Raw genomic sequence first — 23,818 nt, 5'->3', positions numbered from 1 at the left:
TACACTCTGTAATGTGCCTGACTGACAATATCTTTGTTTATTTCTACATACAACAAAATGGCTCTCCCAAGTTATGGATACCGAAGACCATAAGCAGGTAATGTAATTACATGGCATTGTAATTTTGGTAACACTTTCGATAACGCCCATATTTATAATACATTATAAGGGTATTTTTAAGGCATTATAATGAATGCATTATGCATTATTTAAAAAAAACCAACAACAACAACCTTATGTTATATCATCTTGTGACTATAAGAACAGTTTAATATGATTAGTTTAGTATTATATTAGTATTATAATATTCACTTATTAGTGGTTATAGCTTTTAAGAGTATGATGATTTATAACACACAGTGAACAGATTGCATACACTTAAATTACAATGGATTATATTTCTCATAGTTATAATGTATTATAAGTCTCATATCTTGCTACCTTTCTTAAGCTACTTTACCTAAAGCTATCAATGACCACTTATAGGTATAGTAGTAATAATAGTATTTTTTTTCTCTCAAAAAGCCATAAGATCAGATATCAGATCAGATTGCTTTTAACTATTTCTATTTTAATATCAGTTTGATTATTTTGATGGTACCTTTTAGACAGCTGTTTAGTAACTGTGCAACTACATGTCAACTAGCAGTCATTGGAGTATAGTAGTATGTTGTCTGCTAAATATATGCTAATACTTTATTTTGATGGTTCCCCAACAGACAAACTGACTATCTAAGCAACTTTATGAGTACGTCAACATTCTACCAACCCTTACTTTAACCTAAACCTACTAATACTAGTTGACATGAGAGTTGCAAAGTTGCTTCTAGTCAATAGACAAAGGGGACATCAAAATAAAATGTAACCTAGCATATAAACATTGCTTTTTTTTTTTTTTTCTGTTGAAATTATTAACTAGCTCACATCAAAATTAATATTAGCCTCACAGGGAACAAATAACACTTCACACCTGACAACTTACAAGATGTACTGTAGTAAGATACTGTGCAGATCTTAAATAATGTCAAGATATATAGTCCATTATCAGTTTAAAAGTAGATTTAATATGGTGTTCAGTGTTATAAATAATCATATTCTTAAAAGTTATATGTACAAATGTGTAAGCATTATAATATTAAAATTGACAATATAACATATTATATATTTATAATATGTATTATAAATATGGGCTTCATAGAAAGTGTTACCGTAATTAATTTTTTTTACATTTTGGACTGCACTGATTTATAAATTTAAATGTCTTAAACGTTTGTTAATAGATACCTGTTTTTATACAGTCTATGATAGATACACTGTAAAAAGTGAACAGTTGGATCAACTTTTTTTTTAAATACTTCAATTGGTAACACCTAAATAAATGCTTGTTTTTTTCAACTTAACTTATTACAAATAAAGGTAATAAATGAAGTTGAATTTTTTTTATTAAATGTTACCAATTGAAGTATTTTTTTTAAGTTGATCCAGCTGTTCACTTTTTACAGTGTAATTTTCTAAAGAATAAGGTACATTTTCAAAAGTATTAGAACACATCTCCTAACCTCCTAATCCACAATGTAATATATTTAAAACATAGTTTAAATAACCTTTTTCTATTTAATACTAATAATAATCAATAATCAGTTTTGTGTAAATTAATGGTGAATAAACTATCATTTTATCTAGTGGTTTTTAAAAGGAATACTTCATATAAAAATAGTAATAAAAACTAATTTTCTTGGCCTAATGTCGTCACTTAAAATTTCTGGACACCATTAACTTGCATAGCATAGACCTACAGAGCTGAGAAATTATTCTTGAAATGTTTGTACATGTTCAACAAGAGAATAAAGTCATGCATATCTTGGATGGCATGGGGAGAATGTTTTAAATTTGGTTTAACCCTAATGCTCATTGTGCTTCTTGTGTACCCACCAGGTTATGTTAGAAAGGACAAGCGAGACGAGCTCCGTGGAATTTACTCAGAAGCAATGCATATGGGATTTTGCAGTGTCCTCTTCATGCAAGTCTATTGTGCTGAATGAGTAATTGTACATCATTTGAGTCATCAGAAATAAAATCATTTACCCACCCTGAGATTTCAGATTAATACATTGATTTGTGTAACATGTTCTGAAGAACATTAGTCTGTCATGTGTTGTAATTTGATTTTAAAAAAATATGAAAAATAAAAATGCAGTACAGGCAAATGGTAACTACATTTTCTTAACAGTAAACATTTTCTTTATGTATCACACATTTACCTCCAAAGTGCAATTGCATCTCACTTTAATGTTCCTTAAAAGGCTACTGTAGAAGAATTGTAGAAGTAAAATGTAATAACCAGAAATATGCTTAAATTACTACAGTTAAAGGACTTAAAATGACACCATCACGAAGCATGGTAAAAGGTGTAAAGACATGATTTCAATTTTGACAGTGAATGGTATTGAATACAAATAATAATGACAAAACCAAGAATAAGACATCATTTCATTGTTAACAGTGAAATTGGACAAACACAATGACAAAACTATGAATTCCAGTTTAAACTACTATGAAAATGTGTTATATTTATGTCATTCTAAACTACCATGAAATCCTGTCTACTTGCAGCATAAGCTCCTCCCACTTGCTGTTCTCAAACTCCTCCTACTTGCTGTTCTTGGCGTAAGCTCCTCCCACTTGCAGGTCTCCGGGCTGCAGCTATCACTACATGGAAAAAACTGTAATTTGACTTTAGATAGATAGATAGATAGATAGATAGATAGACAGACAGACAGACAGACAGACAGATACAGTCAGGTCCATAAATATTGGGACATCGACACAATTCTAACATTTTTGGCTCTATACACCATCACAATGGATTTCAAATGAAACGAACAAGATGTGCTTTAACTGCAGACTGTCAGCTTTAATTTGAGGGTATTTACATCCAAATCAGGTGAACGGTGTAGGAATTACAACAGTTTGCAAATGTGCCTCTCATATGATAGATAGATGTACAGATAGATAGATAGATAGATAGATAGATAGATAGATTTGTGTAACCTTGCAATTTTCAATAAGCAATAAGTTAAATATTTAAAAGGCTGAGCATGGTTATGAATAAGAAACTGAGAAAACAGAATAATTTTTGTCATCAAGGCACAAAATAATGTTCCTAGGGTGCCACATTTTTATTTTTTTTCTGTCCATTTATATTGCAATGAGATAATATAAGGTAAAGCTAATAGTATTTAAATAATAATAATAATTCAATATTTTATTATTTTTTAATAATTTTGACTAACCTTTACTACAAATTTTCTGTCAGATAGGCCTAACAAGTCAAACAAAAATAAACATAGGATTTGTGCTTCATGGGTTACCAAAGTGTTGACATCTCTTAACCTGTTCTGTTTCATAATACTAATCTTTATTTTATGCCAGTTTATAAGTTATATTACGGAAAAATGCACTAAAATAATAATATTACAAAACAAGGTTAGTAAAAAAGTACACCGGCAAGGGATAGTAGTAGCTTTTTATTTAATTTTTTCATTGATATGTTTATTATTGAAATGTTGTTGTTATATGCATGTGTTAATTTTATTTAATTTCTTTATTTTCTTAAATATGTGGGTAGATAGTATTATAGAGTTGTAACTTTTTAGTTTTAGTTACTTTTTCTTATTTGTAAGTCGCTTTGGACAAAAGCGTCTGCTAAATGACAAAAGTAAAGTAAGTAAGTAAGTAAGTAAAGTAAAGTAAAATGATACACAGAAGTTATAAGACAGAACAATTTATTGTCATCAAACAGTTCAATAAATGTTTCACAATGTTATTTTGACTCCCTCAGCTTCTTACAGAATAATATGAAACCTCTAAATGAAACAGATGCTGAACGTGATGTAATGATCTGGATTACCTCAGACATTTGCATGAACGATAAGATCGAAAACAAAAAATGAATGAATAAATAAGTCAGTTAATAGTTATGTGTGCTGATTTCTCTTTTTTTTCATGCCAAGCAATAATTACTGCTTCAAAATAAAGGAAAAGCTAATGTCAAATACATTATTAGAAAATATCACCTGTGTAGAGACACATCATAAGACAACTAGATACAGACTGACATCTAGAAATAGCTAAATTAGAGAAAACATTTCAAAGTGTTTGTACCTATGCAAAGATATATGTTTGTTGAGGTGGTTATTACTAGGATTTAAACGGCAAATGCCATAAATCCAAAATAATTTAATACAAAGTAAATATACAGTTTACTTAAACTTATGAAGTGAATTAGGCCAACAGACAAACATATATTTAAATAAAGAACAAATGCAGAATAAATAAACAATTAAGTAAACAAATTAGATACAGAAATAAATAGCATTTGCAATAAAAAATACAGTATAAAACATAACCGTTAGTTGCAGTTTTATTTTTTCGTGCATCTAAGAATACATTTAAAATAAATGGTTTGAAAATGAGTTTGTATTCTGTTGCAATTTCATTTTAAGTTTGTACAAATGCTGAATGAGAACTGCATTGCTGTGATTTGGAAAGAGACGGTTCCCTCCTCAACCACAAACAACAAGAATGTCTGACTGCAATGAGAACAAATTTACAATGTCAATATTTCTAAGCTCACAAATAGACAGGTACTGGTCAGAGAAAGTGCGCCCCTTCATTCAAAGGGAATAAAATACAAACGTACTTCAAGAAGCCATGAAAATAGAACAGTTAAGCTGGTACATAATAAGACTCCCATTGCATAGCCGAAAAGTACATGTCAGATTTTACATAACTCCAAGGATTTTGGCTGTTTGGAAGGTATTTTCTATGTGTGGATTTACCACTCCAGCTGCTTCAGTGAGTAAAACCTGGACTGCCTCCAGCCTTTTGAAACGGGAGTCCTTCTTTTTCTCGCAGTTAAAAAAATAACCTCCAGGAGCCGTCATAGTTACCGATGACAACGGGGGCCACTCAATCACTCCAGGGGGGTACATTTTGTCCAGGTGTTTAGGGAACAGTAGTATGTCACATTAAATGCGGGTCGTTGGCAGGGCTCACTGTAAACCTTGATGATGAGCCGGACGTTACTCCGGATGGAGATCTTGGCTTCACTACATGGTCTCTACTTTTTGAAGCTTTGTGGCTGGCAGATCCTGATAAAAAGGGCAGAAGAAAAAAACAAAACCGAAAAATGTGTTCATATTTGATTTGCGTTATGCGCATCAAGCCCAAATTATTATAACTTCTGCTGAACACACTTACCAAAACCATCAGTGTTGGGGGGCTTTCCTTTGGGAGATGAACTAGTAGATCCAGAGCTCAGTTCATTGGTTGGAGTTTCCTAGCATAATACAGAGAAGTAACAAAGCAGACAATGTTTAACAATGTGAAACCTTGCAACTGAAGGTACTTGTTGCTTTTCTGTATAAACACCCTTCACGTACCTGATCGAAAAGATAGACTGTGACATCATCAAAAAATGACACATTCCTCTCGCGGTCACGGATCTCTTTGTCCACGGGCTCCTTTGGTGATTTCAACAAGCTACGCAAACCCACTCTCTTATCAACATCTGTTTCCGTGACAACGATGACACGCCTGGGAGACTCATCCTCCTGTTCCTCTTCTTCATCTGGATCGCTACCTGTTGAAGCAACCCTCCTCCTTCCCCCTCTGTGCTCTCCCCCTTCCCAGAATCCTCCTTTGGCGTTTGGTGAGAGAGGAAGAGAGAGAGCGAGCGGAGGGAGGGACAAGGAGAGACGGGCCAGCTTAGCTGAAATGGGATGATAGTACAGATGGAGAGATGAAAGACAAACATCAGTAATGGTGGTATATGTATGTGTGTGTGTGTGTGAGAGAGAGAGAGAGAGAGAGAGAGAGAGAGAGAGAAATGTAAGAATATATTAAATATATACTGACATTTTTAGCTGTCAACCCAGAGACTGATGTGATTTAAACTGGATAATTAGCCAAATAGGTTAATTAAATTAAAATAATCTTCTAAATATTTGGTTTCCAATTTTGGTTCATTTGCCCAAAAATATTTAAAATTGCACAACAGCATAAAATGCACAACTGACTATAACAAATCCAAATGAAATTGTTGAGTGTTTTCATTTCACAGTACCTTTCATAGCTTGATTTGCAGCTGGCAATGAAGGTGTAACCTCAGGCTGTTCAAGCACAGTCATTTCTTCTGTCTTTGCTTCAGCAGGTTCACTCACAGACACAGAGGGAGAGGAGGGTTGAGACTCCTCTTTGCTGCTAAGATAAATCATTTACACTAAGAAGTCTGGTTTTTACCTTCTTTAACCAAGAAATGCATTCAGTTAAATTTAATTTGAAAGCACAGACTGTGGTTACATTAAATGTGCTAACATCACATTTTCTGCAGTTCACACTGATTAAATACAGAATATCTGACTATGATTTATAATCTCTAGAATAGTGAGGGATGTTATACAGTATTAACCCTCTTAGAATAGTATTATATAGATATATTGTCTCTCTCTTAGAATATTGATCTGTTTTATTCATCACTTCATCTATTTTTTGTAGTATTTCTGGAGCATAGCCACACCTCTCATTTTCTTGGAAATCTTTGCTTGCAACACTTTCTTCAAAGGATGAAATGGAAGAGGTTCCCCAAGGGTGCAGAATTGCGCTGTCACTAACTGTAGACCCCCACAGGACATTGGTTTTAACATTTTCACTGAGAGAGTACTCAAGTCTTTCCTCACAAACCTAAAAAAAGACAGAATGTTTCAGAAATAACAGAGCATCAATACAGTACAGGTCACGGTAATTTTTACTCACCTGCATCATCAGTCCATTTTTTGCCTGCATTTTTGAGAGTGACCTCTGCCCTTTGGAACCATCTGTAGAATTGCATGGTGAGAGAGGCGTTGGCACATGCTGGCCCGTTCTCTTCTCCACTGACTGCTGAGCTTCTCCTGGGAAATTTGTAGAAATGTTTTCATACTGCTCTGACTGTTGCAAGACAGCCGTAGTACTTTTCGATATCCCGTCAACTTCTTTTAGCTCGACTCTCGTCTTCCCCTCTGCATCTGCTGAGTCATGATGATTTATTATGCCACCAGCACCACTCGTTCTTTGCCCTGGATTTCTCTTCAAAGATTCAAGCAGATCTAAGTTTCCTAAAAACAGATCTCCAAGGGTCTCTTCATCCCCAGAAATGCAGCATAGTTGCTCCAATTTTTCAAAATCCTCCAGAGGCTCCTCATCCAAGTCCTTCCACTCAGAGATCAACAACTCAGGTATGGAGTTCAGAGAACACTGGGAGAGAGGTGGATGGGCCGTTTTCTGGGACAGGCTATTTCCGTCGTCCACAGCATTTGATTCTGGGTGAATGTGGTTTTCTTTCACGAGAGATGTGTGCAATTTTTGTCCCAGGTTTGCAGTGATACCTTTGCTGTGAGTGGTGGTACTCTTGGCAAGTTCTTCAAGAGAATGATCTAAACAGTTAACATCATCAGAACAGTCAGAAGGCTCCTCATGTTCTTTAGTAGAAGCTTGATCTGCAGCACAGAACAGACTTGAACTGGTCTTGATTTCTATGTGGTGTACTGTATTCGGAAAACTACTTGGACATTGGCACTTGCCCACTCCTGCATGTGTGGAAGCAGAACATTCAGAAAGCTCCATTGAAAACAGTGCAGGGGCAGAACACTGAATGTTGCTACTATGAATTTTACATGGCTCTGGATCAGTGCTAATGGTGAGACTTGGGCAAGATGGAGAATCTGATCTTTCTTTTTCAAAAAACACATCACTGATTGTGGCAGGACAGTGATTACTGTCAACATTATGTCTACCAGTTTCTGTACTGAGACACTCTGGATATGCTGAAATCATGTGAGAACTATCAGCTAAGTCAGTGGTTGAGTTTGACATATCTATTGTGCAGGTTTGACGGTCTTCAAGGGCTGCAACCAACATTTTGCTTGCTTCAGTCTTAGGGGCCCATGTGGCTTCGGTTTGGTCCCTTTGTACATTGTTATTATGACTAGAAAGATATTCTTTGTGGTATTGTAGAGGTTCCAACTCATCAGTTGAAGCATTTGCAATAGAAAACGAGGGAGAGTGAGTCACACAACCTCTTACACCCACTATGTTTTCGTGACTGTCAAACTCTTTAATATCTTTATCCCCAAACAATTCACCTCCCACATAATTTTGTAAACATGTCTCTGAATTCTGGGTATCTATCTCCACCTCGACAGGTCTGTGTTGCACATGTGCCTCCAGCTCTGGGTTCTCAAGATTCTCAACTTCCATTTTTATATTGCTAGTATAGTGCGCTGATGTTCCATTTTCCATGTCTGGATTTTCCATGTTCTCCTCTTGCTGAAAGTCGAACCTTTCTACAAGTGCCTGCTGAACTTCCTTTGCCTCAGTAGAAAGGATCAACCTCTCAGGTGGTGGATAATCAGCCTGTCCTAGCTTCTCATCATTAAATGCATCTTCACATATTTTCTGAGTAGAGGGATGATACTCGCTATCTGCAAGCTCATCATTTGCTTCAGATTCCCAAAATTCATGACTCACCACTAAGTGTTCCTCCTCCCCCCAGGCCTTTTTTCCAAAACTCTGGAACAGCTCTGATCCAAGCCCTGCTTCTGGTGTCTGAGCTTCAGCTGCAGCCCACTGGTCATTTTCTACAGGCCAAAGGTGAAGTTCTCCCTGCTGAAATGTTTGGCAGTTGAATTCCCCTCTCATAGTTTCCTCTATACCATAATCTTCCTCAAGGGCAATCCACAACTCCTTCTCCTTCAGTTCAAGACCCATTGAGGTACCTCTGCCGAATTCATCAGAACATTCATCTTTTGAGATCTCCATACTGCTGACTTTCTCATCTGCAGAATCTTGGGGGGATTCCTTGATAGTGAAGCAGAGCTCCCCAACAGCTAGCTGACTTTCAGGCCTTTCCTTTGCCTGTTCATCCTCACTCTCTTCTAAATACGAGAGGTTTCTCAAGCCTAGTTCATTTGCATCTATGTCTTGAATATCAAGCTTACCCTTTTCCTCTCCTGTAGGTTGTTCAGCTTTCGTCTCAGACCAGATGAACTGGGCCAAGCCGCATTTGGTGTCATCATTGCTGTGCTTTGTGTTTATCTCAGGGCTGATGATGCATTTAGAATAATCAGACTGTAAGCTGTAAAACAGTGATAACCTGGATTTACTTTTGTCTGATGACTTTTCATCAACTGGGAATTCAGGTGATGTACAACGTGCTTCCTTAGACTTCGTTGTTTGCAAATATGAGCAATGTTCGATGAGTTGTTCTTGACAAACTGGTCCAGAAACGGGTTTTTGAGGGTCTGAGACTATGTCAGCGAGCAGTCTAAGATCTGTAGCACCTGAATCGTGAAGCACTCTTTCTTTTGAAAAGGTGTGAGATGTGACCAGCTCACTATTTTTAACTAGAGAGGAGATTTGGATGTTGAGGGAGCTGTTGCTAAATGGAACTCCCTTATTTGGCTCATCCTCTCCTTTAGAAAACAACCTGGCAATAAACTCAGCATTGCATTCACTTTGAGAATCTCTTGAAATGACAGTACCTTGTATGAGACCCTTCTCTACATCAACTCTCTCATTTGACCCCCACAATTCCTGCATATCTTGTTTCATCTCCACTTCCTTTTCTAAATTCTCCAGTAGTCCTTCATCCTCAATCTTTTCCTCAATTCCCATCAATATTCCTCGATTCCCACCAAGTACATCGGTGCCTCTTCTGCCTAAACCCTCTCCACCCTCCAAGTCACTGTCAGAGAAGTAGGCCGAATCCCGGTGTGGTGTTTCAGTTCCCAGGGCTCTCCATCCACCACTTCCTCCACCCAACCAGGAGTCTCCAGGTGTCAGGCTATCCAGTGAACTAGAGGTCAAAGATGACAAGACGGAATCTGTGGGGGTCATGGTGGAAAGTGACTGATCAGAGTTGGGTTCATGTATCATAGGCAAGTGGAACACATCTGTGCTTAATTCATTCAAGGAGAGTGAAGATTCACTTGGAAGTATCTGCTCTTTTGCCATTTTCATGTCTTTATCATGACATGCCGTGCTTGAACTAGTTTCCTTGTAAGGTAAAGTGGTTTGTACAAGAGATTTAGAGGATGTCTCCATTTGCAAGTTGGCAGTGGGGCAGTCTTGACTCATATTTGAACTGTATTCCTTTTCCTTTGTAGAGCTTGTGCCACCTGCTGAATTACTGTTTTGTGAAGGATCAAGGAAAGTTGATTCATTTGGCCTCTGGTTTGGATCTTCTGGCAGTTTCTCATTGTGTACATATTCAAATGTTGCATTTGATGTCATCACCTCGATGCCAGCTGAAACATTGTGATCATTTTTCTGCATTAGTTCTTTTGCCTGAACAAACATGCCCTTCAAATAATTTTCATTTGCACTTACAATTTGTGTATCATCAGGGATTTGATTTTTGTCACAACTCGGTGAACCATCAACAGTGTGAAGATTCCTGGATTCTACTGGACCTTCACTTACACAGTCATGCTGATTGTGAGACTCTTGAGAATTTTGTTTCTCTTTTATAATGGGAGATATCTGCTCCAATAGAGGCCCATTTTTAGGCATTCCCTCTGAGGGAGGAAAATCATTAAGGGAATGCTTCTCTAGCCCCATTTCAGGTGAAAAGTGACTGACTGGAGTTAATTTCTGAGCTGATTCAAGATTTTGTAACTCAGATGCAATCTGAAGTACTGGAATTTCTGGGCGCATAGCAACTTTTATTTCACTCCTTTTCGCCCGCTTGGTGACTTGAGCATAAATTGCTTCTTTTGTGTCACCTGGCAGCTTTCCTGCTCTTGTTCTTTCTGATTCAAACTGTATTGTCTGAGATGATTCTGGGTCAATGCATATTGACTCATACTCAGGAGACAATGGAGCAGGTGATACACTCTCTTCCTTTTTGAGTTGCCTTGTAATGATTTCAGTTAGAAATGTTTCAGCAGATTGAATCTCCTTCAGGAATTCCTCTCTCGTCATTTCCCCTTTCTTCAGCTCAGGTTCAACACTCTCATTGGATATTTCGGAGAGCAGGGAATGAGACTTCTTTATCCCTGATGAAAAAGCCTCTTCAGCTTCTGCATACGCTGGTAGATCTGAGGGATATGCAAAAGGATGAGGAGTAGTTCCAAATCTGGAAACCGGGGTGCCACCTTCGCCATCATATGCATCCTCACAATCTGACACAGATGTCTCAATCTCTGTAAGGAACAAATCTCTCTTTTTGCCACGGCCTTCATATCCAGGCAGGAAGTCTTTGTCTGAGGCCCAAACTTGTGAGGATGAGTCAAATTCTGTGAGAAGAGACTGGGATCTCCGCATTCCTTTGTCTTTCTTTCCATCACTTTCTCGTGCCCACGAGCTTTCTCCATCTTTCATGTCCACAGGGTCATTGGAGATCTCAGTTAGAAACAAATGTATGGGAGATTTCCTAGCAGCTACAAGTCGCTCACGTTGCATGACTGCATCTTCCCTCCAAATGGCCGGCAGGATGGTGGCGAGGCGGGATTGTGTTCGCTTCATTCCCCTTGAGAAAAGCTCGGTCGTAGCTGGGTCTGGTTCAGCAACCAGGTTGGTGTGCTGAATGGTTGTTCCACTGGTGGATCTATGCGGTGACATGAAGGGTGAATCATCATAGTCATAGTCATAATCTTCATCCTTGGAAAACTCTGGGCTAGAGGATGATGTTCTCTCAATTTTTGGAATTGTGGATTGAGATCGAGTCATTCTGGACTCATTGTCTATAGTGTACGTCTCTGGAGCATCTCTTGAATTATACAAAGACTGAGACCGTGTCATGCCTCTGTCAGCATTTCTCTCATCAGTATGGTCACAGCTTAGTGGGTCTCTTTGTAAGTGCATCGCATTGTATCTGGAATATGTCTCTGAAGAGTAATTTTGACCCTTTTGGAGTCTATAGTGGGGAGGGAGAGGTGGAGGACAGGCTTGAGGTGGGAGAAACAGGGAGTGACTAACAGAAGTTGGTGGAATAGAAGGAGAGAGTGATGGAGATGGGGGCAGTGTCTGGTGAGTGCGATTTAAGCCTAAATGGTCAAAGTTGGCTTTTGACAGCGAACTTATTAGTAAAGAATCAGAGGTCTCAACTTTGCCTGTCGGGAACGAGGATCCAGGGTAGATGTCTAACCCGTATGTTCTTGCGTAACCTAGCGGAGGAGCAGGCAGGGGACGTGAGTGTAGATGGCTGCCAGAGGACATGGACATTGAACGAGGTTTAGGCGGGAGAATGGGAGCTTGAGGACTAAGGGACTTTTGGTTTGCTTCTCCAATGTCTATAACAGCATAATCCGTCACTCGGTTACAGCTCTCCTTACTAAACTCAACCAAGCCAGTGTTTGGAACCCTAACCTTTACCTCACTGGATCTAACCGTCTGAGAGGTGCCTCTCGCAAAGCCATCTTGCTGACTGAAAGCTGGTCTGTCTTTTCCAGTAGTCCCTGTTTGAAGCTTGACCAGCTCCAGATCTCCAGGACACATTGAACTTTTTTTTAACGACCGACCTTTTCCTAGACTTGGGGACTTATCCTGGGGAGTATGCTCTTCCAGGCGAATGTAATACTCGCTGGCCAGTGAAGGGCTGCGGGCACTGATTACGGGGACGACGGTGGGTGTGTCCAAGGTCTGCCTGTGGCCAGAATTGGGTGTTGGTATTGGCTGAGGTGGAGGAAGTGGTTTGTACCCTCTCCTGCCATGGGCCTTCTCCCAGAAGTATTCAAAGTTTAACCCTTTGCTGGTCTCTGTTACAGTAAGGATGTCATCTAGCTCAGATGTAAGAGTGATCATATTGTCTACAGGGTCCAAAAGGGGAAATGAGTTTCCATTTTCTCTGAGGCAGCCATCCTCCCTCCCATACTCTCTCTCCCTCAGAAGTTTGTGTGCGGCTGACTGAAAAGCTGGGGGCCGGAGGGCATCCCATCGTCTTTCAAATGACTCGTCGCTCTCTCCTCTCCTTCCTTCTCCACTGTCTTCCTCATAATCTTCCTCATCTTCATCTCTTCTAGCACTCTTCCGTCTTCCTAGTTCTGCAGCAAGGAGAGAGGAGAGGAGGAGGAAGACTTTGTTGACCCTTGGCCGCTGGGATGGAGGTAGCCAGCAAGACTGCATGACCTCGTACCTAATGAAATATACAAAAATAGAGTTCACATATTAGTATGTAACATTATATACTACATTTTTACTTTTTTAGATTACAAATCCTGTTTCATTTTTGCCTCATTTTATTAAGAGTGCAGTAAGACAAAATACACTCAAGATTCATTTATTTTAAGGAAAAAGTAATTTTTACGCTAATGGGAATGGGATTTCACTAGTACTATTCATTTCTGTAAGTGTTGAACATTTTGTAGGTGAATCTGAATCTGTATCCGCATCTATGTGCATATACAGCTTCATCTATTTAAAGGATTTAAAAATACTGACCAATAGTCTGCATGAGCGAGTTTGAGGCGAGGTTGAGCCAGAGTGATCTGTCTTTCCCTGATGACAAAAGTGAGAACCTCTTCATCGCTCAGGTGTCTGTGTGGCTGAGCCCCAAATTCAAACAGTTCCCATATTACAACACCCAGAGACCTGTCAGTTGTAATATAAAGGGAAAAAGTGGTTGAAGTTTAGGAAAAACCAAGAGTAGCACAACTGATAGACTGCGATAAAATTCATAAAATTAAACAAGTTGACACTTCGGAATATAAAGTCAAAATATTATACAGTATTATTGAAGTCAAAGAATATTGTATTATATGGTATTATTAAAGTCCCTATAATGGTTTGTTTTTATAATTAAAAAAAATTTTTAAAAATTTTTTTAAAATAATAATAATAAAATTATTATTAGACTCTTCCATTTAAATTTCCATTAAATCCATTTGTCTATAATTTTTCATACCACACATTGCTGGTTTTGGTTTGATCAGTGACAATCAGATTCCCGCGAAACTCCTCCAGAAGTTCAGGGGCAATCCAGCGGAGAGGTATCCACAGTTTGTCTGGGGTTAGATAGTAATCCTCCTGTTTGTGTAAAATATGGAAACAACATTATCAAAATAAAAAATAAAAAAATAAAACAAATAGGCTAAGCTGCTCTAACACCATTTATATACATGCATTTATATGCTGATTATGCAATACAAAATATTTGTTTTGAATACTAACAAATTACCTTCTAAGGTTAACATAAAAAAGCCTTCTATACTAAAAATCCTAAAATACTGATTGATTGAGGTACTGTTCTATAAAAGTCTATTTGAAGTGGAATGCTGTTTAGTAATTGTTTAAGCACCTTATATTGATTGTGCGAGAGGCCATAGTCTCCGATCCGAACAGTAAGATCTGAAGTGAGGAGGCAGTTCCTCAGTGCCAAATCACTGGAGAACAACAGACAATTAGAGAATAGTATAATCGTTTTTGATTTCCGTCCAGTTTCACAAATGCTTTGTCTGTCATTCACATGATCCTGAACACTTAAAAGTGAAAGATTTCATCAGTCTTACCTGTGAATGTAATTGTTCTCATGGAGATGCAAGAGACCTGAGGTGATCTCATATGCCATTCGTTGTAAGGTCAAGAGGTCTCTGTTTAACAGGTCAGGGGTCATCCCATCAGACTTCCTCTGAGCTCTTAAATACCTCTTCAGGTCACCCTGTAGATACAGACACATACACATACACAAAAAGAAAGAAAGAAATCCAGAAAATTATTTAATAGGATCAAATGCCTTATTAAAAGTGCAAAGACAATTTATGATCACATAATGAAATGCTATATTTAAATTTATTCCAGTCCCTTGAGTACACAATGTGCCTTGTTCATGAAACATTCAGAATTAATTTCTATGAAAATTGTAAAAAAAAACCTCATTAACTATCTAATCCAATACATAATAAATCCATTCTTACATAAATTGCTTCAATTAACTGAATGTGCCAGTGTTTCATGAATGAGACCCATTGACTATATTTCCCTGAACTACCGATAAGAGACAAACACATCATCCAAGGCAGTAATTGTTTTCTCTACAAAAGTTTGTCTAAAATTGGTCTCAATGTCCAAATTTGGGTTCTCACCAGTTGACAAAATTCCATGACCAGGAGGAAAGGAACGCTCTCACTGCATTGCCCCAAACACTGCAGAATATTTGGATGCTGAAGACTTCTGTGAGATGAGAGAAACAAATCAATAAAGATTAGCTGTGTTGTCATTGTTCTTGTAAACATACATTATACAGGGTGAGAGGGAGAAGAGAATGGGAGAGAGCAAATGTAATTAAACTAAAACTTTGGTCTAATAAATAGATCTGTAATGTTTTTTAGCATTCCTGGGCCCATCTGGACCTATAAAAATCATGTGTGTATATATGTATTTGTCTAGTGTTCAAATGAAACCTTCCTAGCCATCACAAGCGATTGTAATGCAAATAAACAAGCACAAAAAAAAGGTATTTCATTGCTTGCATGAGCAATTTGAGTGTTAGATATGTGGGAAATAATAGCCTCAATAAAAAGCAGCAGGAATTTCCACTAATATGATTTTTTATTTTTTTTTTTAAACATGGACTAAATAGGAAAAACAACAATCAGCAAGACATAATGCCAGCCAGAGCAGCCCAGTTTGTCTGACCTGTACGGCTCGGACTCTGCCAAGAACTTCCTCTGTTCCAGAGGACTAGCACTGACCCTCAGCTCCTTCACCACAGCCTGATAGGAGCTGCAGTCACACAGCACTTCAGCCAGGATTACCTACCAGAGACAGATCAAACAGTTATATCAAAAAATCAGTTTACTACACCATATCTGTACAAATAAAAAAAGAGGAAAAGAAAGAGAAAGTGTGTAGAATGGAGCTAAAAAAAATAAGTGCAGTGAGGACATACAGACTAGGACAACCCAGACGTTAGACTACAAATTCAGGTCAGTGTAATTATAGATGGTCATCCAGTAAGAAAGAGTGATCTTTAAACGGCTGAAAATGAGACCATGGCCAGAAATGCCATATTTTACTTGTTGAAGCTCAAAGATTCAATACTTGCTTGTGTAGAATGATCAGTTTGATCAGACTATGAAACTGATTCAGAAGCTTCAAAAGTTTCAAGTGCATATCCATAAAAATAAAAACACAATAATTACTTCTAGTTTTATGTTTGCACAAAACAGCCTATATAAAATAGATACAATTTTCTACATAAAATTACAATACTACACCTTTCACTTTTCTTAGGCAGCCCCACCACTTTTGGTTTCCATTAGTGTTACAATTCAAGCTGTTCCTGAAAATACAAATCTTTTCATTTAAATGTGTCTACCTTCCCGAACCAGCCATTTCCAATCTCTTGCAGGTAGTTGAGAGTGTGCCTTCGGAAACACTGGGAGCTGTCTGTGGGATTTAATAGGACTGAGTTATATATCTGTATGTATATCTATACATTGACAGTTTACTTATGAACACGTTATGGAGCAAGATGTGCATATTGCCTTTAGTAAATGGGTTTACCTGTGCCATTCGGAAGAGTGGGGCAGTTCTTATCCCGCAGTGGAAGTGTGTAAACCTCTGGTAGAGATGGACAGGAAGACAAACTGTCCTCAGGAACAGGGCTGGAATCCCCAGAGCATTCTTCCCCTTCGGCATTATCAAACTCCTGAAAGAGAAAGGTGGAGGTGGGAATATATAAAAAAAAGATATTTAACCACCATCAGATGAACAAGAAAACACATGTTTCATGCTGATTCATATCAGTAACACCCACCTTATGCAAAATTCACATAAATCCACATGTATAAAACACACACCAAAGAGACTTACATTGAATCCCACGCCTCCTCTCTTACAGCAAAGGCAGGTGAGAAGCAAAAGAACAAAAGAGACCAGCCCAGAGCAGGAGATGAGAATGATCACATAAGGGGGAGGAGAGAGAGAGCCGTCCCGGGACAGAGAGACTGAGGGAAAAAAAGAGGGTAGAGTTTTACATATCCAGCCTTTCAAATTCTAAGGGATTGATCCATAGATAGAGAGAGAGAGAGAGAGAGAGAGAGAGAGAGAGAGAGAGGGAGTGAAAGAGAACTTGTATATATTCCTAACAGGGAAAAATTGAAAAGGGCTGCGTTACATTCAGAACATAGCACAGGAATCCAATGAAGTGTTTTCATTGCACAAAGGGTGAAAGTAGAGAGAAAAGCAGAGGAACTCAGAATAGATCACCTTCAGATTGGGTTTAGGAAGGGGTTTGAGATTTAAGGTTTAAGGGAAGCAAAGGAGAGAAACCAGAGAGTCATCATACAAGACATTTCTTGTACTCGTCACTATTGAAGAAGAAGGAAAGGTATTTGGAGTTTTGTTTGGGGGAAAGGCCTTTTTTTAAGGGAAGGGACTGGATTATTGAAAAAGATTCTTGTATCTGCAGGGTTGCTGGGTCAGAAGGAAAGGTGCCATACTTGATTTTGTACCTCAATTTGGCCGTTTGTTTTAGGACAGCCATCTGTGGAGAAGAGAAGGTGGGGAGGAGGGCAAGGAGGTTAAATACCTTTGGCATTGTGATTAAGATGCTAAACTGAATATCCACTAAACTAAAATGTATTCAACTGATTTGAAACCTCATTGTTTATTCATCAATGTTAGTGCACATGCCATTGCTAGAGACTCTACGCCTCCCTTTTACGAAGTCAAAAAATAAAAACTATCATATAATAAAATATGTTTGAACTGAGAATATCACTGAAAATAGTGATGATAAAAATAATGCAATTCTTTAAAACTGTGATGAGAAACAGATGTTACTATATTTCTTAATCATTTGCAAAAAGTAATGTAACTTTTAGAGGCAATGGACCATGGGTTTCCTAAAATAGCATAGGCACCACAAAGACATTTTTGGACACATTGGGACTGACAGCAAGGTCCCGGCTGAAGCTGGGAAAGGCTGTTTAAAAGGAGTCACTAAGCAGTCATTTAGGTCTGTTGTGTGAAAACTGTGCAGGCCATTTGAGGCTGTGCAAATTTGAAGTTTATAGATGCCATTTTTTAGGAAAATAACAGAAACCTGAATATTATTACACCTTTTCTCAACTATAAAGTAGTAGGTATTATTATTAACAGCAACAACAAAAAACATTATTATTATTTTTTATTAATATTATCACAATAATTATAATATAACATTACATAATACGTCGTCATTATTAGCATTATTACCATTTACAAATAAAAAATAATTTATATAGTATCTCACAATTCAGAATATCAGAAGCCTATCTTGTTCTCGTTTTATGGAGACTACTGTACAGCTTTATCATTTCTAAATATCACATGATGTCAGAACACTCGAACCTTACTTGTGTCGCTAAGGATCAATGCACAGGCCAGTCACCCATGACAAAAATAAATAAATAAATTCGCGTAAATGCATATTAAAAACCATAATCATTACCACAAATCCCAGGCTTGCAATTAACAATAGACACGGGTTTTGCATTCGAGAATCACCCGTGGAATTCGTCCACTTGAACTGTGGAAATATAAAGGCTAATGAGCAGGTAGCTGTGTGAATACATGAAGGGTGTTATTATTCATCTGATAACATTTTATTGTTCGAGGAACAGTGGCCCGACATTGGCAGACACGGACCTGTACGCAGTTCCCTTCTTTGACCATATGGTTACACATACTGCATACGAGCACACAAATAAACACGCCGGCCTGTTGTGGCACATTTGTGTTCATGATACTGCTAAAATAACGCGCGGAATAAAACATCAGACATAATAGTAAGCCGCAGATGATGCAGTTCTGCCAAAACAGGGGTATATGTTGATTCAGGGAAAATCGCGTTATGTAAAATAATATGTACTACCTCAGGCCCATAAGTAAAATTACATAGAGGAGAGCGGTATTGCAGGCCCACAATGAAGAATCATACATGCGCACCAGCACCAGCCAGACACCTTTATTATCATTAGCGCAGGATGCCTGGGCTCAATATAACGACACATATTAAACTTAGGTATAATAGATATGAATTATGAAATAATACACGAGTCACTCCACGTCCTAAAATATAAAATATTCACATCAGACTGTCACATTTTCCTTATTCATACAGCGTCTCATCGCCTCCTCCCCCCTCGAGCGCATCAATAACATCATACCATCTGAACGACACGCTCACCTTCCTTCTGCGGGGCTCCCAGAGCTCTCTCCGGGTTGAAGTACGACATCAGCACCACCAGAACAATCACCCAGCACTGTAGTGACATAGTCGCGCGGTCCACGGCACCACCATCCGAGCGACGCGGTCAACGTTCCCCGCCGCGCGTCTGGCTCCCCGCTAATAAAGAACCGTCTCCTTGTTGTACAAGACTGATGCCCTCGTTTAATCCGCAATTAAACACGGTGTGAACGCTCTTTTGTGTCAGCTTAATCCTGCGATCCTCATCCTCACCAGCGCGCTGTTACCATTCCGTCCTCATCGCGTCCCATCGGTCGAAAACGAGCAGAAAACACCAGTGAAGTCATTCTATTGGTTCTATACCGATCCTATATGGAGTGTCAGTGTCATGTGAGTGGTCCAGCTATGTTTTCTTCCAAGAAGCCCCTCTACGTCAGACGCGACCGAGCTTGCGCTATTATCTCTGTGGAGCTGCGTGCGCCTCGCGGCAATTTTCGCAGGTAGAACGATTACGCGATGCCCTTCGCTCAGGTACCTGCTGCCCGCCAACAAAAGCGTTTGTTTATTAGACTGGAGAGAACGTCAACACCCCCGTGTCGTGGCCTTGGGTATCATTGCATCAAAATCCCCCTAAATCGGACCACCTCCACGGAGCGGTGACATGATCCGTTTGGGAGGACAGGTGCACGGAGCGTGCCATTCAAATTCTTTGTGGCCTTCAAGTTAATGACATGCAAATCTCTGTCTGTGTCTGGAAAAGGCCACATTTTTTCACCACAAAGATGTCTTTAAATACCAATTGATGCTTTGAATACCAACTAATTTTATAATCTCATCCTCCTAGCATTTGTTTTTATTCGCACAAAAACATATCTGCTTAGATTGAAAACAGTGCATATTAATTAATTAAATTCATAATTGCACTTTATATTATGAACCACAAAGGATATAGAGGCATAATGAGTATTTCTAGTAGCAACTTTATATGGCATTTTCACAATATGTGACTGTCAAAAAATGTATATTCTGCTTTGTTTTCTGTGAAATAGACTACACTTGTTTTCTGCACGATACTGAGACTGCACACATTTTCTGCGACATGCATTTTCTGTACAACTGTTTAAAGAGAATGCTATGCCATTTTTTCGCAAAAATATATTATTGTGGTATAATCTGAGATAAACCTCTCTAACTGCCATGTAAAAACAACATGTCAACACTTTACATCAGGGTTGGTTGGTGAATTAATGCCATGCTAGCGTCCCTGGCTATTTTCATGGCAAGTAACAAGCTGACATAATATAAAAGAGCAATTTAAAAAAATTACATCACGTTTGTTTTAGATAAAAACTCTAAAATGGATTCAGGGTTGACTCTGTAAGTGTTCTGCAGAGTAATAGAATTTCCTAAGTGAAATTAAACCAGTGCAATTTAATAAAATATGTTCAAAGGATACTGGACTCTGGCATGAAGAGCATATCAGCAAATCAAGAACTTGTGTGCGATTCTCTAATGTCCTATTCGGAATCATGTATATTATGATCTTACCTTTAGATTAGGACAGTAAGAGGGCAGTTTGTGGCCAGAATAAGTGGCAATATGGGCCAGACTTTTTACAATGTAGCCCAGCTGTGCAATACCAGGGTAAAATGAAGTATTTAGACATGACAAGAACAAAACATTTTATGGATTCCAATATCACCAGCAAAGAAAAAATGTTCTTAGTCTCACAATAATGGCTTGTCCACATTGTAATGCTGATACCTCTAAATTGTTCAGGAAAACAACTCTGATGCAGACCATACAAATCATAAGATGACATTTTTACAACAACTTAATCACTCTTTTGCTGTGAGCACAAACAAAAAGGAGGTTTTCTTGTTTTCCAAGTCATCAGACGCCGATAAAAGTGTTGTAGAGGCCAGATCGATGGCTTGTAGGTAGCAATCAGTCATTTTAATGGTCTACACACTTTGCACGTGGCTAATTTCTTGTCCGACCACAAAACAGTTCTGCAATTTCTAGACTTATTGAATCGATGCCTTTGAAAGCTAATAAAAGCCATACTGATCTCTGTCTCTCCTTTGCCTTTTCCGTGCCAATTCAGGAAAGTAGGCGCTGTTGTATGGTCTGTCTCTATCCCCCATCTCTCGCTCGTGCTGTTTTTCTTTCCCGCCTCCACTCCTCTGATCCAGTAAAGCCTGTGTCCTTTTCCTCTCCTCCGCTTCTCTCTGCAGCCTTTCAGCCCGTAACCTCTCAACTGAACTGTCATGAGAGGAAAATAAATCATTTTAGAATGAAAAAGTTGACAAATGGAGTCAAACAAGTTACTACCGCAGTGGGCATGTACTCATGCATAAGTGAACCTGTTTGCAAGGGACACAATTCTCAGAGTCTAATTTACGTAACACTTTTGTATTTATTTGTAATTAAAGACTGCAGTATTACTCAACAGAAGAAAACTGGAAACTCTTAAGTTCTTTTAACATGACATCAGAAAGATATTTGAAAGCAAAAACACACTAATTCTAAACGCATACATACTACTGTTCAAAAGGTTTGGATTTAGAATGACTACATTGTTGTGTAGCCAGACAAGATGATTTATTGGTGTTGACAGAAATAGAAAATGTAATTCACACCTCTCTCCACTCCTCTTCTCTCCTCTGTCTTTCTTCTCCTTCTTCTTATGCTTTTTCTCCTTCCTGTCCTTCACTGCCAGTGCTTTCTTCATTTCCTTAAGAGGATCCAAACTGTCTTTCAGCTTCCTGTCTTTCTTTTGTCTCTCCTCTTCAGTTATGGTTCTTGGCTTGTTTATGCCTTTTTCTTTCTTCTCTATATCTTCTTCTTTTTCTTTTCCACCTTTCAGGTACCAGGGAGTTGCTTCTGTTCCAGGAGCGGGACCTAGAGACACTAAAAGACCAATAGCACGCTCCTGCTTCTCCTAAAATAAAATATCACAAACAAAAAAAAACAGACCATTTTAAATTATCTATGTGCAGTATAAAAAGTAAAATGTCAACTCTTAATATTGTAAGTAAGGATGCGTTTAGTCTTTTTTGTCTCACCTTCTCTTCCTTCTTCTCTTTGAGGTATTCTGCATTTCCTTTCTTTTCAGACGAGTCTTCTAGAGGAAACAGATTTAAGTGTTCGATCTCTTGGGCTCCTCGGCTGGTCTCCGCCGTTTCTCCATCCTCTGTCCATTTTCCTGTCTGCTGAAGGGCTGCTTGAGCTTTCTTTCTCAAATACTCAGTTCGAGCCTGAGGGATTATGGGATCAGAAACCAACATTCAGGTCAAATTCAAGCCATAAGATAAAATTTAGATAGCAACTTAACATTTATGCATGCATTATATTTAAGATACCAGCCAAACAAACAAAGATAGCCAAAATACACCTTTTATTTATTTTAAAGTAATTCTGAGGACTCATGCAGGGGTCACTGAGAGCAGGAGGGGATGGGAATGTAGTAAATTAACCTAGAAACAGTGGAAGGATGCTGGGTTGTTATGGTTACCTCTTGCTCTGCGCGTTCCACTCGCCGCTGAATCTCGCGTTGCTCCTCTGCTGCTTGAGCCTCGTCGCGTCGCACGCGCGCAATGTTGTCCTTATTGCGCACATGCCAGCTTTTTTTGGGCAAAATGTTCATTATGTAATACTAATGAGAACAGTGAAACAGAAAAATGTAGTTCTAGTCTCGTAGCAAGTTTGTCAAACCTCGCATAAGGTCCAATAAATGAGGCAACAGCTTAGTTTATGGCTCAAAACAAACCGACTCGTCAACAAACTAACTTACGCAGCGAAATTCAAACTCGCCACTGAATCCCTGTGTAAATTATATGCGTTTCTTCCATTCTGAATGTTCACAAAAAACACAAAAGAAACAGCTTTCGAAAAAAAAATATACCGACTAAAATGTACAGAAAAAATGCTTTGCAAACACCGGAAGTAGCCGTGGCGTGATCACGTCACACGTAAAATGTCTGTGAAGCATTGAAAAGCCATGCAGTACATGTAGGCTACCACATGATGGCGCAGCTAAAACAAACACTCAACGAAAGCCTTTTGTTTGCCAGGGAAACAATTTTCAGAATTTTATAATACTTGAATATATCGTAACGCTCAGCAATTTATAATGATAGTGTATTTTAATTCTTCATGTTTGAAAATGTTTTAAAGAATGCAGTTTTAAATGATCTTTTTTCATGGTAAGAGATTTGAGGGGAAAAAAAAGGAACACTGGCTCATAAAAAAGCATATATTTAATAAATTAACTTTTTTTTTTGAAAGACTCATATGCTCACCAAATCTGCATGAATTTAATCATACAGTAACACAGTAATATTGTAAAATATTATTACAATTTAAAATAACAATTTTCTATTTTAACATATTTTAAAATGAAATATATTCCTGTTATGGCAAAGCTACATTTTAAGCAGCCCTTATTCCAGTCTTGAGTGTCAAATCATCCTTCAGAAAGCATTCTAATATGCTGATTTGGTGCAAATGAAACATATTTCTTCTTCTTTTTTTGTCATTGTTAAAAATGGTTGTGCTTCTTAATTTTGTAGAAACAGTGTTCAGGAATCTTTGATGAATAGAGAA

The 23,818-nt window shown here is 38.2% G+C and overlaps 1 protein-coding gene across 1 annotated transcript; it reads right to left on the bottom strand.

Annotated features, from left to right (window-relative positions):
• Nucleotides 1-20,171: 20,171 nt before the first annotated feature.
• On the bottom strand, nt 20,172-23,175 carry LOC306877674 (leukocyte receptor cluster member 1 homolog). The gene is made up of 4 exons (XM_079429576.1): nt 22,728-23,175; nt 22,279-22,470; nt 21,853-22,154; nt 20,172-21,475 (listed from the first exon to the last, which is right to left on the bottom strand). The coding sequence occupies exons 1-4, from the start codon at nt 22,857-22,859 to the stop codon at nt 21,262-21,264; spliced, it is 840 nt and encodes a 279-aa protein (XP_079285702.1). The 5' UTR covers nt 22,860-23,175; the 3' UTR covers nt 20,172-21,261.
• Between the last annotated feature and the right edge of the window lie 643 nt (nt 23,176-23,818).

This window comes from Barbus barbus, assembly GCF_936440315.1.
Source record: "Barbus barbus genome assembly, chromosome: 12".
NCBI classification, from domain to species: Eukaryota; Metazoa; Chordata; class Actinopteri; order Cypriniformes; family Cyprinidae; genus Barbus; species Barbus barbus.
The sequence above is the reverse complement of the archived record's forward strand: the minus strand, read 5'-3'. Positions and strand labels throughout refer to the sequence as shown.